The sequence below is a fragment of the Lepidothrix coronata genome, unplaced genomic scaffold (assembly GCF_001604755.1).
Source record: "Lepidothrix coronata isolate B3197 unplaced genomic scaffold, Lepidothrix_coronata-1.0 Scaffold5, whole genome shotgun sequence".
Taxonomy (NCBI): domain Eukaryota; kingdom Metazoa; phylum Chordata; class Aves; order Passeriformes; family Pipridae; genus Lepidothrix; species Lepidothrix coronata.
Genome location: NW_016690185.1, coordinates 10,763,132 through 10,777,693, shown reverse-complemented (window position 1 = coordinate 10,777,693; position 14,562 = coordinate 10,763,132). Strand labels below are relative to the sequence as shown.

Genomic DNA, 14,562 nt, shown 5'->3' with positions numbered 1-14,562 from the left:
AGAATATAGATTTTCCTTAGAGACTTTCCTTAAGGCATAACTTCAGTTTATAAAGTATTCCTTGAAGAGAAAAGTCATAGCAGAATACATTGATTAAAATCTTTTTTTCTAAAACATTCATTTTATCATTCACTGTCCACTATAATGAAACTGCTGTAACTCCCTGTCTCTTGCTATCACAACACAATGTAGCTAACATCTGAGGACTTTGGGATTTTAATGAATATTACATTTTTTTTGAAAAAAATGTCTATATGGAATGAAAAATGTGAGAGACTGAAATATTAACGGTTAATGACTCAAAAAATTGGGCACTGGCAAAAGCAGCAGGTGCTTTGCTGAGACCAGATTTGCAGCCTGCAGATGAAGGGGAGAAGGATGGTTTTTGAGTGCCTGGGGTGAAACCTCTGACTTGCATAAGAACAGCCCATGCGCAGTGAGGGTGCACACCCATCACTGGAAGATCATCGACAAACTGATCTTTGTTTAGCAAGAAGCTGTTTCTTGTGCCAGATAAGGGAAAAGGCCAATAAGAGGCGGATCCCTCAAGACAGGGATAATGCTTTTTATCATGCCAATGTCCTCCTTACACAGGCAAAGGCGTAAAACTCTCCCTCCCCAGGATATGTATCAGGACATTTGCATGCAGGCCTGAAGGTACTCATCCCTTCTGATAAGGTATAACTGGCTCACCTATGCTGGCTTGAGAGGGCAGCTGTCATATCATAAACCATCAAAGACCCCAGACTCATTTCTGGGGCCTTCCACCAGAGGATCACATGTGATCCACAGTGTTGCATCAAACACAGTAAAACTCACCCCCTAGGAAGGTACCTGGGTATTCCCACCTGAACCTGAGTGTATATTAACCCCTTGAACTTTATGTTGTGTGGGGCTTCCTTGACCCTAGATGGATCAAGACTGCAACCATCACTTTGGCTAAGAGACATCTAAATTGCAAGGACCTAATCTCCTGCTGAATCCACTGGTGGTGATATCTTTCCTCTCTGCTACCTACTCTTAGCTTTTCTTTATCTTTATCTCTTTTCCTTGTTTATTTTCTCCAGTGATATTTTTATACTTTTGTATTGTTATATTTCTATAGTTAATAACCAAAAGGATGGCATACCTCCTTTCCGTTGCAACTAAATTGTTCTAAAATAAACCTGCCATATATATAGGTACAAACACTGGTCACTCAGCCTCAGTTACCCTGGCTTCAGGGGCAGGTTGTAACACAACAGCACTTCAGAGTCCATTGAGGAAAATTTGTTCCAGTCATAAGCATTTTAGAGCTAAAAAAGATATACAACACCAAACAGTGACTGGAAACATTGAGAGTGTGGTAGAAAAGTAAGACAAAATCCAGAAAATTTCACTCTGCTTTTTCTGTAAAGTCAGTAAGTCTTATGCTTCTTTGGTTAAATTACACTGGCGAAATTATAATGGTTCATTAAACAGTAGTTTCATAAAAAGACTTTTCACATATAAGCAAAAGACTATTTTTCTCAGAGTCTATACCATATCCTGCTATCATAATTATTTTCCTTCAGAAACCTTCTTCAAACTGTAGAGCATGGTACCTTTTACCATTCAAACTGATACCACGTAACTTTTCTGTTCAGTTTTATCTCTCACATTGCTCATCTTCATCTTATAACAACAGCCAATGGTTAAAGTAGACATAGTGTGGACACAGGTAAAGATTGATGAGATGGATGTTTAGTGATGGAAAAAGAAACAAAAGAACAGAGATGAGTCAAGTGATGCAACACTTTTCCAACTTACCATTAGGAATGGCTGACAGCTTTCCTAAAGTTTCGTTCAAAGCTCTCAGGAGATTGGAATTCTTCTCATCAGCATCTTTCAGCCTGTTCTGCATGCTGTCCAGATCATCCCCATTTTCTATAAAAAGTCCATACGATACAGAAGCTTTAACTCTTTGATTCCACTACCCTTTCTTTGCACAAAACTTAAAATGCATAATAACAAGCAAACCATTTTTCATTAAGATATTATACTGTGTAAATAAGGAAGTCCAGTAGAACTTGTTGTAGTGTTCACTGATCATCTTCTCCTGTTTCTTTAAGTTCCCTAGTTCCATGGTATTTAAATGCTTCAGTTCCTTGTACTGTTGTATATTTATCATGAGTTTTTCTAAGGCGTGAAGAGGAAAGAACTACAATCACAGATGTTATGATTTAGACAAATTCACATAATGATGGATTCAACAACTGTGATGTTAGTCACAGTTTGGGGACCTCTGGTGGTCTAGTGGTTAGGGTGCAGGACTCTCACCGCTGCGACCCGGGTTCGATTCCCAGCCCCCCGGGCAGATGGAGCTCGTCAGGCCTGTGAGGCAATCCATCTAAGAGAAGGTCACTCTAAACAAACCTACGTCCTGGGGACCTCACTGCCACTGTCCAAGTTTGCTTGGCCCCGGCAGATGAACCTCAGGATTAAAGGGTGGGCTCAGTTCAGCGCACGCTGTGTCTCACCTAAAAAATCCACTGCGCAGGCTCGAAGGGTTAATGACCTTTCCCAAATCTTCGCTCGCGAAGACTGGCCATTATATTATAGTCACAGTTTTGATTCCTAGACTGAGCCTTCTTAAGATGGTTGCCTAATTTGAATGAGTTGAATGTAGTGTGAAAGAGGCAAGCATGATTAGGTCAGCTAGCTGTTGTAATTTGGCCACAGTCTAGTCCTCCTGGATTTTCTCAAAGATAACCAGTGTTGACATAACATCGAGGAAAATACAAGATCACCCTGGCACTGATCATCAATATGAGAAGAACACACTAACAACAGGTTATTATGAAACAAACATACTAAATTTTTAGGGGAAATGCCTGTCTAGTAAATAACATTCATAGCTAAGAATTTGTTCAAACCGAAGAACTAGTACAAATCAAAGGCACAGGTGTGTCATATTTGGCACATTATGGTTGAAACTGATGTTCTCCTTCACAAGGAAGTTCCTATTCTTCATCAGTTGCTCTGAATAAAAATCATGGAAGGTCTTTTGAACAGCATCCAGCATAGCAACAATTTTTCAAACTCTCAAAAATGAGCTTCCAGCTAAGCTTTATGGTTATTGAAACAGACATTATTCCAAAATTCAGAAGTAAAGTTTGGCATAAAAAATGCTGGTTAGTGTTTAAACTACTACAGTAGGGGGCATTTTTGATAATTTCTTCCTATCAATACAAAATTATTCAAAACAGGTAATTTCCTGCCTTATAGGCATATCCTACTCGGAAAGTAATTCAACATCACTGAGCTTGACAACCAGAAGAGGAGAATAAATTGTAGAAAAGGAGTTCAGGATACAAACTATGACTGTGACCTTCAGATATGTGACAGGTTATTGAAAATAAACAACTACTTTTTAGATACTTATCCAAATAGGTACTGAGATAGGAAAATGTACTGGCGATGAGGTATGTTGGTGAATTGTAAAAATATGCTTGCCAAAATAAAAAGCATCTCTTTTTACTAAGGAACAATAATTAGGTGTATCATTGGTATTCCAACCCCACCAACATCACCAGGGCTATAACACTTTCATGAGAGAAAAAACGGTACATTAAAACGAGGGACTGTAGTTCACATTCCAAAATTTCTAGAAAATCTAGTTTCTCAAAACTAGGTGTGCAAAAAGCAATTTGTAAAGAGAAAAATCAAACAAAATTTATATAGCCTATAAGAAATAATTTATTAAATTTTCCAAGGCTATAGCAAGGTTGAAGTAGCACACAGAATTTAAATGAGAATTATACTTTTTTTGTTAGATCTTTTGAAACGTCATTCAGGAGAAAATCTGTTTGCATTATTTAAATTAAAGCAACATACGGGACTGCAGGAGTGCTTGGAGGTAGGCCTTCACTCCTGCAAAATATCCTGCAGAGGAACAGGACATTTGTGTGAACTGTAAGAGGCACAGTTAACACTAGAATAAAGTTGGGAAGAATCATACAAATTATGAGATCACTCTTCTCCTCAAAAACACCTTTATTTTTAAATGACAGGTTTTGTCACGACTGCTAAACGAGGCTACTGGTAGTGGGATATTGTTAAACCAGGATAAACTCATGATATTCTGGTCTTGTATGCCCTGAGATTTTATCTGAGTTCATTTCTTGTTAAGTAATAATACTGACAAAACTGTTTTAATTTCCTCTATTTAATTCTGAAATTAGGGTTTGCCTGATAATTTCTTGGTGTCTCTGGTGGGATGTTAGTGTTTATAAAGTGTGTCAATATTTCTGAGAAGTTTGATTCATTTATGCTCTAACTTTGTAGCATACTTTTAAATTATCTCTTTTTCTCCTTTTTACTCTGCCAGATCCAACATGCTAATTATCCCCCAGTTATATTTCTGAAGAATCATGTTTTCAGACTTCTGTTTTCAGCTTTGTAACCATAGCAGCAAACTGGAATTTAATGAAGGAAGTTTCCCTAGAACTCCTGAAATATCTGTTTAATTGTTTTTCTTTTAATTCCTCAAATACACTTTAACGGTATGGCTTTGGTTTTTTTCTTTTTTAATTACAATAATAAAGCCATAAATAAGTGTTCCTAGGGAGGCTCTTACACAAAGAGAAGTGAGGAGATGCTATGTCCCATGTCAGCTTTTCAAGGAAATTGTTCATTTTGCACAGTGATATTAAGATGAGGTTTTATTCTGAAGTAACTTCTCATATTGTAATTCAGATGGCCTCTTCACTAAGCACTGAACTAATTTTCTGTATGAATCACAAACTGAACCACTTCACATCAGCTTTCCCCCATCCTTTCAGTATTAGCATTTATGAAAAATGCTGGAGCTATGATTTGAAGGCCTGAGATCCTCCAGTTAATCATCAAAGCTAGTCAAAATACAGGAAACTTTTCCTAAGTTTTTTTTTCTAAACTACAGAGCTTATCTGACTTGGAAGAGGTTAGTAGGTCTGCACTGTCAGTTCACATTAAAGTATAGGTTGAGGAGTATACTGAGAAATTTATCTCAATACTGTTTCCATTTGATTAGCTCCGCACAGAGATGGCACAGGATACCAATAAATGCACTGTTTATTGTTCAAATGAGCAAAACTAGTCATGCATTGCTGAAACTAAACTCTTAAGAGTAAGCAGAAACCTGAAGGACTTGGCATGTATGGGCCTTTAAATTTTCTGGATTGGTTAACGTGAACAGAGATTTTCAATTCCTCTTTATATTAAACAAAGCATTACAGGATAAAGCATCATCCCTTTTTCCTCTGAGTGAATAAACTGAAGCGAGCCAAATGAAAAAAAAATACCTGCATGCATATATTTCATCTTAAGATAAACTTAAGAATTTAGTTACTTACTGTTTATAGGCAGTGATCTACTCTTACAAAGGACATGTTTTTACAAGTCTCTGCAGATCACATACAAGGTGATACTGGTTAAGGACTGTTTTTATTTACTGGAAACAGCACAAATGAACTGACCATTACACACATCTCTGTTATCTTTGTATTACTTCTTCCAAATAGCATTCTTGCTTTCCACAGTCTTCATCCTCTAAAGATGAAGATGGGTCACAAGCTGATTTTTTTCCCCTAAACCAAGCAAGACTTGGCATTAGAAACAAACAGGGGAAAGATATGCAACTACAGAAATGCAGCTAACGATGTTTAACTTTTTAGGAAGACTACTTTTAGCACTGACTGCAATAATTTGGTGAATGCAATATGCCAGGTCAGCAGAAATACAAAGCAGAGGAGAATACACAAACAAGGGATCTATCACCTTGTTATGTTGCCTATCAGCTGGAAAATGTTTTAGCTAAAAATATTCACGTGCTGTCAGACAAGACAAGTCCCCCTCAAGTTGTCAATTCTTCAGCAAAAGAAATGACTTGACAGCAACCTCCAGCTGATGAGGAGTTTATATATCTTAGTTTCACTTTTCATTGATCAGTTTTGACAAAGTCTGTATACAGTCTCAAATCTACGCTGGGGCAAGTATATTTTTAAAACATTAAATTCAAAATTATAAGAAAGAAAAATTGCTCCTGGCAAACTGAAAAATCCCTCAAGGCACAGAGAGAATGCAGCTAGCAGGCAGCAGCATTTACTCACTTGTAGCCAAAATTTCAAAACTCTTTCTTAGTCAGAGTACTAGAGAGTACTACATACAGATTTTGCTTCTTTGAATAACCAGGGTTATTCTTTCTAACTCCAAGCCCCACTGAGAGAGAAATTACTAAATCTCCATTTTAATAGCTTCTGTCAGAACGTTTGCTTTGTAAGGACTGTTTCAGCAGTCTTTGGTGGTAATATAAAACATTTTCATGATTAACAGTGGTTTTATAACTCAGGTAATTGGCTACAAATCAGGAGACTGTCATAATGTAGGAAGAAAACACTCTCACCTCTATCACAGCCTAGCCTGGAATTTTGGAGCATATATCAGTTTAGTGGCTTATGGGTCTTCATTACTTTAACTAATGTACTACCTGTAGTGCAGACAGAAAAATTTTAAACTAGTGATTACTTCTTTCTACCAAATCTTTATAGAGTACCCATTAGCCATCCTGCACTTCCAGCTGAGACTCTAAACAGGGTGGCTTTATAGGAATTCTAAAAAAATATCTTACTATTCGTTTGACACTGAACTCTCACTTTCTATCGTGGGAACAGCAAGACATCCAGAAGGGATAATACTAATAACATATGTTCTATGTTATTCACAATAATAATAATATCATCACTTTGAGCAAAAGCAGGGTGGGGAATAGAAATCTGTCATTGCATTTTATTCTTACACGTCTGTATTCTGGGCACGATGTTAACTGATCTCCACGGGTCAAACTGTGGAGCATGGCCATGTTTTATTAGATGCAAAAAGATGTACTGTTCAAGTTCAGAATGTTTGTCTTTATGAAGCCCTTTAAATCTAAGACATATCAGAGAGCATTAAGAAAGCTCCATCTCATTACCCTTCGGTCTGGGGCCAAGAACATAGACAAAGATCTAATCTGTGCATTACAAGCACTGCTGCCTGCTTGCATTTGGTTTGCTTTATGCATCTTTAGACTCTTTAGACTTTTGCTTCTGAATTATGAAACTGTAATCAAATTCTCACTGGTACAATGGGAGAATAACATACGTATTTCCAAAATTCTCTGAAGTAATGCCTGATTGAGGTGGTAATATATCTTGTCTCAGGATTAAATTGAATGGTCTCGTGAACACATGGAATTCACATACATCCAAGTACTATTTTACTTTGTCCTTGAAAAGAGGGCACAGTGCTATGTGAAACACATGGTTACTCAATTATACATGTCTGGGAAGCACAAGGAGCTATGGACCCCACTTCGTAGTGTCCAGTCTGCTCAGAGGAATGCTGTGGAAGAGAAGAGGCAGCAGGGTAATTTTAGTGTTTTCTATAAACCAGCCATGGCAAACTGGAGCAGTTTGCATTCCAGAAAGCACCCCTATTTTTCATGCTTTAGCCATGTTACTGAAAATGCACATTGGCCTCTCCTCATATTATGTGATTTTCTATAACATATTTCCTGAAATATGTTCATCCAGCCCTAAATCTGTACTGAATCTGGCAGTAGAGAGTTGCAATAAAGAATACCCTAAATATACATCCAAGATTTACTAGTAGCTCAGACACATTTTTTTTCTCAGATCTGCTACAAGAAAATAATGATGTTTTTCACTTTCAAACACTGTATGACAGTGAAATGCAGTTAATGACCTCATGAAACATTATGTTTACTTTTTCTGCAGTTGGAAATCCTAGAGCTGCCAAAACTAAATGCAAGTGTAGTAATAGCCAAAAGCTGTATGGATCTCATCCCTTATGCTGGATGTTCTTCTTAATGTATATCCCAGCAGGCCAAGGAAAATTTTGTATGTAAAAACCTGAAAAATAGGCTCTATTATAAAAATCTGTCTTGTTTCTAATATGAAAGTATTTTAACTAAGCTAAAAGGACAGGGAAGCTTCAGGCATCATCTCTGTGACAAGTTTAAAACTCAATCTTGAATATTTACTGTGTGCAATTTTTCTAGTTCTGATGCACGGAAAAAAACAACAAAAAACCCCCCCAAAACCCAGCTTGATTTTCAGATGCTATGATGAGCAAAAAATATCACATCATAGCTGCTTTTTTTTTCTCATCTTTATTTCTTCCAAGTCCTAAATCTGCTTTCTCACATAGGTTTTCAAGTGCTATGCTTTTTCCTTGTGTCCTTGTGGTTAATTGCAGGTTAACCCTATTATAGCTTCAGCCAACTGAATCAGAGTATACTATCTAGTATGAAAGATTTCTTCAAAAACTATAGTGACAGGACATAAGCTTCTCCAAATATACACACACCAAAATTTCAAATTACTAAAGGGAGGGGATTACAGTGCACTAACTTGAAATAAACCACAGAATTATCAACTTGAACTTATTCTGTCTGGACTCAGTATTCAGATGAAAGACTTTCAAAAAATTTTATGGCGGACTCTCAGACTTTACTACATCAGTGGCACAAACATTGCATGCTCCTAAATTGCTTTATTTGCTACATGTAAAAAACAAAGTAATTAAAGCAGTAATATTTAACATTTTTTCACAAAGGCAGATGTGAGAAACTTGATGTTGGTCTACTTGAAAGTGGATAATTGTATCATACTTATTTCCCCTCAGGTTTAGTCAAAATTTTTTTTCAATTCCTTCCTAAGGGTGCTGTTGAGAAAGAAGTATTGAGTACTGTTAAATAGATTCTTCATCAGTGCTACAATAGGTATTTTCTTAGAGGACCTATAAAATGATCTGTCTAGATAAAGACTCAAGGAATAAACCGCTTTTGGTTGCAACGATCTGAAGATCATTGAATCATAGGTTCTGAACAAATGGTTGTCCAAAGATTGTTTTCTCCTTCTGATCAACAGCCATTCCTCACTGATGTTCATCTAAGCTGTTTTCAGAGATTTTCAAAGGCTGTATCTCCCTAATCTTCCCAGTAATCAATTTCAGTACTTCTGTATTTTAATTACAATGAAGATTTTTCTAATATGTGATCTGTATCAGTGCATTTGAGATATGTTAGTCTCAACTTCTTTGGAAAAACCTTGACATAACTGAAGAATATTAAATCCCCTTGATTATTTATCTTTCAGTCTTTAAATCTACATTATTTCAATCTTTCTCCTCATCTCTCTTCTGCTAGATCACCAATTATGATTAGTCTTCATGATGTCTTCAGGATGCTGCAAACCACCTCAGCCCCTATGAAGTTTGGTGCCCAAGACTGTAGCCAGTAACTCAAGCTCTAGAAGCCCTGAACAGAGTGGAAGGATTGTTTCATGTGTTTTGGAAAGTGTGCACCTATTTGTGCATTACTCTGTGACATCTGCCTTTTCCACCCTCACCCAGCACGTGATCCATGCTTCTCTTTAGTCTTGCACTAGAGAAGTGCTACCCAGACAATTGCTCACCATTCTTCATTTCTGCAGCTGATTATTCACGTATACATGTAAGCCCTTGTACGTGTCCATACTGACTACTGTCCTACCTTTCACACTATGGCATTCACCAGCAATACTCTCATTTCTTGATGTGAAAATATTAAGGACATTATATGCACAGTCTGACCTGAATTACCAGCTTTTACATCTCACTGAACATCATGGTTCAAAAACTTATTTTTCTTTCCCCAGTGGAAAATATTGAAGAGAAATTAAAGATGCTTTATTTTTCACCAGGAAACTGAAGTATTCAGTTTGGAATTTACAAACCTTATGACTTAACCTGCATTTAGACATGTATTGATGCTTTAGGAACAAAGAAATCTTTCGTGTGTGTGAAATTTTACCTCTAGAGACGTGGATTTAATCTCTTTTTTTTTTTTTTTCTTTTTTAAGAAAACGCTTAGCAATTCTTATCCACTAGTCTGTTTGGCAAACAGCTTCATTTGACCTCCCCATGCTTCCATTTTCAGTCAAAACCCCACAGATGTCCTCAAGAGATGTGGTATCTCTGACGAGCACTGCAAACTCTGTTTTGTATTGACAAGTATAAAAGTTTAATATTGGGTTCCTTTAGCAAGAGAAGACCAACGTTTCATCCTCCTCAGCCTTCCTGTCCAAGAAAATGGACAGAGAGAACAAGCATTCCTGCATAATGCTTGGACACAGAACAGGAGAATCTTTTTTATGGATACATTGTTCAATTTCAAATCAGATAATGAATTATACTTTTTTCCTACTGATCTGACTTCTTCATACTGAAAGCATAGCACTCTCACGTTTTGGTTTGGTTTTTTTTTCTATTTAATAGGTCTGAATGTCATATACTGCATTTACCTTTAACATCATTGTCTAACGTCTTGGCTTCATTAAGGACCCTGAAGCTTTTCTGAAGAGAGCTCCTGGCGCCATCCTTCAATGATCCTTGAGGACCAGATGTCTGTAGACAAACAAGCAGTGTTAAACATACAGGAAAGTCCGAAGTCATAAAAGAAGTATGAATATGATCTAAGTGAAGAGTCATCTAAATGATAAATGTGTGCTCTGAATTACATCCCATTGCCATTATATTGGTCTACAAGAGCAAAAAATAAAAAAAAATTCTCTAATTATTTTTTTTTAATGGGAAGCCAGATGCCCTTTGGGGACTTTAATAAAAAGAGACAATGTTTACAGTATTAAAGAGAAAGATTTGACTCTAAGAGCAAAACTTTGTCCAAAACAAACAAAACATATTTCAAATTAAATATGTATTTATCCTTCCAGCTATGGACAGAACACCATGCAATATAGTATTTCTCCCTAACTGCAGCTTGAGTAACTTTAGAAGTCAGACTGGATCTAACGATTCCACACTGACAACAGAGATTCATTTGTGGTTAAATTAAAGAATTATAATTGCTAGGTCAGTAAAGAAATAAGAAATAGAGTTTTAAAAGAAGGGCAGACTGCACTTAATCTGAAAGAGTTTTATTAGTAAGCAACCATCCTTCATCATATCGTGCTACTTAAAGATCTTTCTTTTGAAAAACATCCATCTCTACCTTCTGTGCAGAGACTGATCGATAGATGGAATGATTTTTCTAAATTAGATTAGTGTTTTCAGTTGGTAGGAAATGCTCTAGTTTCTGAACCACTTACTGTTCAGTTTGTAAGACTGAACTCAGGTCATACATCATAGTGAATACATTTCTTTGAGAATACTCCTGACAGCCAGATAACATTCTATATTAGTCATGGGTCATAGCCTTGCAACTAGTATGTAATTAAGAAGCAGCTACTTTTCATTTTCCAGGGCAGATACATATACTCAAAAATTAACTGTGTGTCAATTAAATGACACAATTATTATTGCTATTCATTATTTATATAATGAGTAAGCCCAGAGGTGACATTTCACATACTCCTAAATCTCTGCTGTTTTTCAACGAAACTGTAAAAACCATATATTGAACTTGCCATTTCTTTTTCTTTTAAAAATCTTAGAGAATGCTTTGGATACTTTCAAAATTCAGAACCAAGGTTTTTGTTATGCGATATCTCATGGTATATGTTGCCATGTCACAGGGATGTATAGCTATTAAAGATTCTTTGTATTTGTATGGGATGTAAATGTCTTTATGTGATTTTAGGAACTAAGGCACGCGACTGCCCTTTTCCAAGCTCACCTGAAATGAGTTGTGTACACAAAATTCCTTTGTACACAAATTCCTGTGAATACAAATTCCTTTCAGCATCAACAGAAACATATAAATTCAAAAGATGAACAAAATTAATTTCTTCTAGATTTTCTTTACCACATAATAACAAGTAGCACTGGTAAAAGAAAAATATGTAAAGCCCCAGGAAAAAAAATCCAAAAAACTACCCAATTAAGCAAAATGCTGCTCTTGAAGGAAGAATGTTTGGCCAGATTTTGTGGCAGATGCACTTGTCAGATCAGAAAATACTTTCATATTTCTTTTCCCATTAGCAACAGAATCCAGGCTATCATCACTTTGGGACCACAGACTTCAAAAACAAGGATTGTTATTATTATTCTATGACTAGGCATGGTTGACTGGCTGTTGATGCAGTTTATAGTCAATAAAATGAAATTGGAAGGTCAAATTTACAATGCAAAACCAAAAAGTTCATCAAATCAGGAACAATAATTGGGCGTGTGCTGACAATTAGCCAGAAGCAGATTTCAGCATAAAACCCTTTCAGATATAAATAAACTTGCACTGATTAAAAGCTTTATTTTATATTTTTTTAAAAGTAATTCTGAAAATAAGGATTAATCGAGATATCTGATAGAAAACATACTTTTTTTTCCTAGTTTTTCTTGTGGCTCATGAGATGTCAAGTTATGAAGCAGTCAATAATTAAAAAACCAAACATTTTATGCCTTTGTGTGAGGTGAGCTTGTGGGCTTCTGGCAAGCCTGCAGCATGGCTAACCCCTTAATGATTTAGTAGGATTTACAGTCAAGAGTCTCTGATATTATTTTCTAAATTGGGACACTGTAAAAAAAAAGAATAATTAAAAAATACTATTATTCAAAATAAATTAGAAAATTGCAAGGTCTTGGGAATCTAATTTGTTCTAATTCTGCCTCTTCCAGAGTGCCCATAACTTGTGGATAGTACCTTCCTCCACCATGCCTTTCTTCATGGCTTCTACCCTCCTAATGCAAACTCTGTGCAGCTTGAATCCCTGCAGCATCTTGTGGCAGGAGTGAGACCTCATTATGTGTTCATACACTCCAGTCTCAATCACGGTTTAGAGGCATAAATGCACTGGGACAGTTTTGAGGATCACATACAACTTACTAGATGTTTTATAGAGCTAAGTGCTAATTCACATCAGTTAAAAATAGTTCTGTGTTATTCTTAAATTTTTTTTTTTCACATACACTTATATTGTGAAGTTTTCACCTACCAAGAGTTAGGGTTACTCTTGTTTTTACCAGTCCTGAAGATAGCTGAGCATTCTGAAGTACCAAAAATGTTATGAAGGGTTTGCACCTCAGGACATCCTCACAGGGATGTCCAGGCAGCTTTATGCCATTACAATGTCAGAATATCTAGACACCCAATGTAACTGTTGGGGTACCACTACAAAGAAAGTCAAAAGCAAAGAGGAAGTAGGACCCTAAACATTTAATGTGTCCCCTGTGGTTCCAGTTACTATCCTGTAAGTCTTCTCCAAAAAGCCTGAGAATAATCACACTTTTTCAAGATATATGGTAAAACTATAATTCTGATCTGTGAGGTACAAGCAGAATCTATTAATGTGACACTTTTTTCTAGTCACTTACTGCCTTAGCTAATGGGATGCTGAAGCTGTTTGAATGCTAGAGATTCCTCATTTGTGATGAATTTATTTTGCTTTTGAAGAGGAGAACATATCCATCATAAACAGCTCAGGAGGAATTTTTCTGTCATATTTTTAATACATTTTTTCCCAGTCATTTATCAGGCTTCCTGTAATCATGATGGATTTTAAGCATCTTCTGTTCTTGCTTTCAGCAACATTAGCTTAATTTGAAAAAGAAGTACTTTTTATTACAAACCAAAACAAAAAAAAATCCTTGAGATATCACTTAGGTTCTTGTAAATCATTTGCTCCAGTGATGTACAGGGTAGAACCTAAAACGGAAACCTATCTCTACCATCTCTATACACCAGCTTGTTACTGTTGGGAAACCTTCCTTCCCCTGACCCAACATTGTAACTGGTGAATGGGAAAGGCTAGGATCAGGGATGTATGTGAGCTACAGTGCTTTTCTCCATTATCTCCTAGCATCTGGAGCTCAGAGTCTTTTAGAGAAGACAGGCGTCCACAACGGCTTCTCTCTCATAAAGAAGAGAACATGGCTCCATCTTTCAAAAGGCATCATCTCTGTCTTCTACACAGTGTCCTCATGAGTATCTTCTCAGAAAGTTGGGGACAGTTTCTAGGGGCTTATCAGTCTGAGAGACTGTTTGAACCACCTGTGCTCAAGACATCCTTGTGTGAGGGTACATTCTTTCTCTTGTGCTGAAGCTCAGCTAAAAGTTCCTTGGGACTTCCAGAAAGAGGGATCCTGATTTACCTGGTTACCAGTTAAACTCTTCACTTAGGATGAGCAAACATTCAACAGTATTTAAACAAAAACAAGAAAATAGAATAGCAAAATGATGCCTGTAGTTCACGACTGATATATTTTTTAAATCTGGCCCGAAATCCTCACGTGATCCTTTAACAAAAAATGGCTAAATCTATCTTGCTCTGCAGCAGTTTGATGGTAAACCACTGATGATCTCTACTCTGTATCAAGTTAATTACATTTAAAAGGTGTCAGCTGCCTCAATTTTCTTCCTCATCAAGTAGATCCCCACTATACATATACAGCTCATAACAAAAAGCAATCTCCCTTTCATGAATACATGCAACGGAGATGCTTAAAACATCACCTTAATATCTTAGTCTCCTCCCTTGCTACTCACTTGCCTCTATTTACATGATATTGTTCATCTTGACCTCCATCACTTCTAAATGTTTTATTTAATTGTTATTCTGTCTATGCTAT

The 14,562-nt window shown here is 36.5% G+C and overlaps 1 protein-coding gene across 2 annotated transcripts in view; it reads right to left on the bottom strand.

Annotated features, from left to right (window-relative positions):
• LAMA2 (laminin subunit alpha 2) overlaps window positions 1-14,562 on the bottom strand; it is a 275,996-nt gene that overhangs the window by 54,107 nt on the left and 207,327 nt on the right. For both annotated transcript variants that reach the window (XM_017829004.1, XM_017828999.1), the window contains exons 40-41: window positions 10,344-10,446; window positions 1,789-1,905 (exon numbers count right to left, since the gene is read on the bottom strand). In XM_017829004.1, the coding sequence (XP_017684493.1) occupies window positions 1,789-1,905; window positions 10,344-10,446 (220 nt within the window). The remainder of the gene's footprint in view (window positions 1-1,788; window positions 1,906-10,343; window positions 10,447-14,562) is intronic.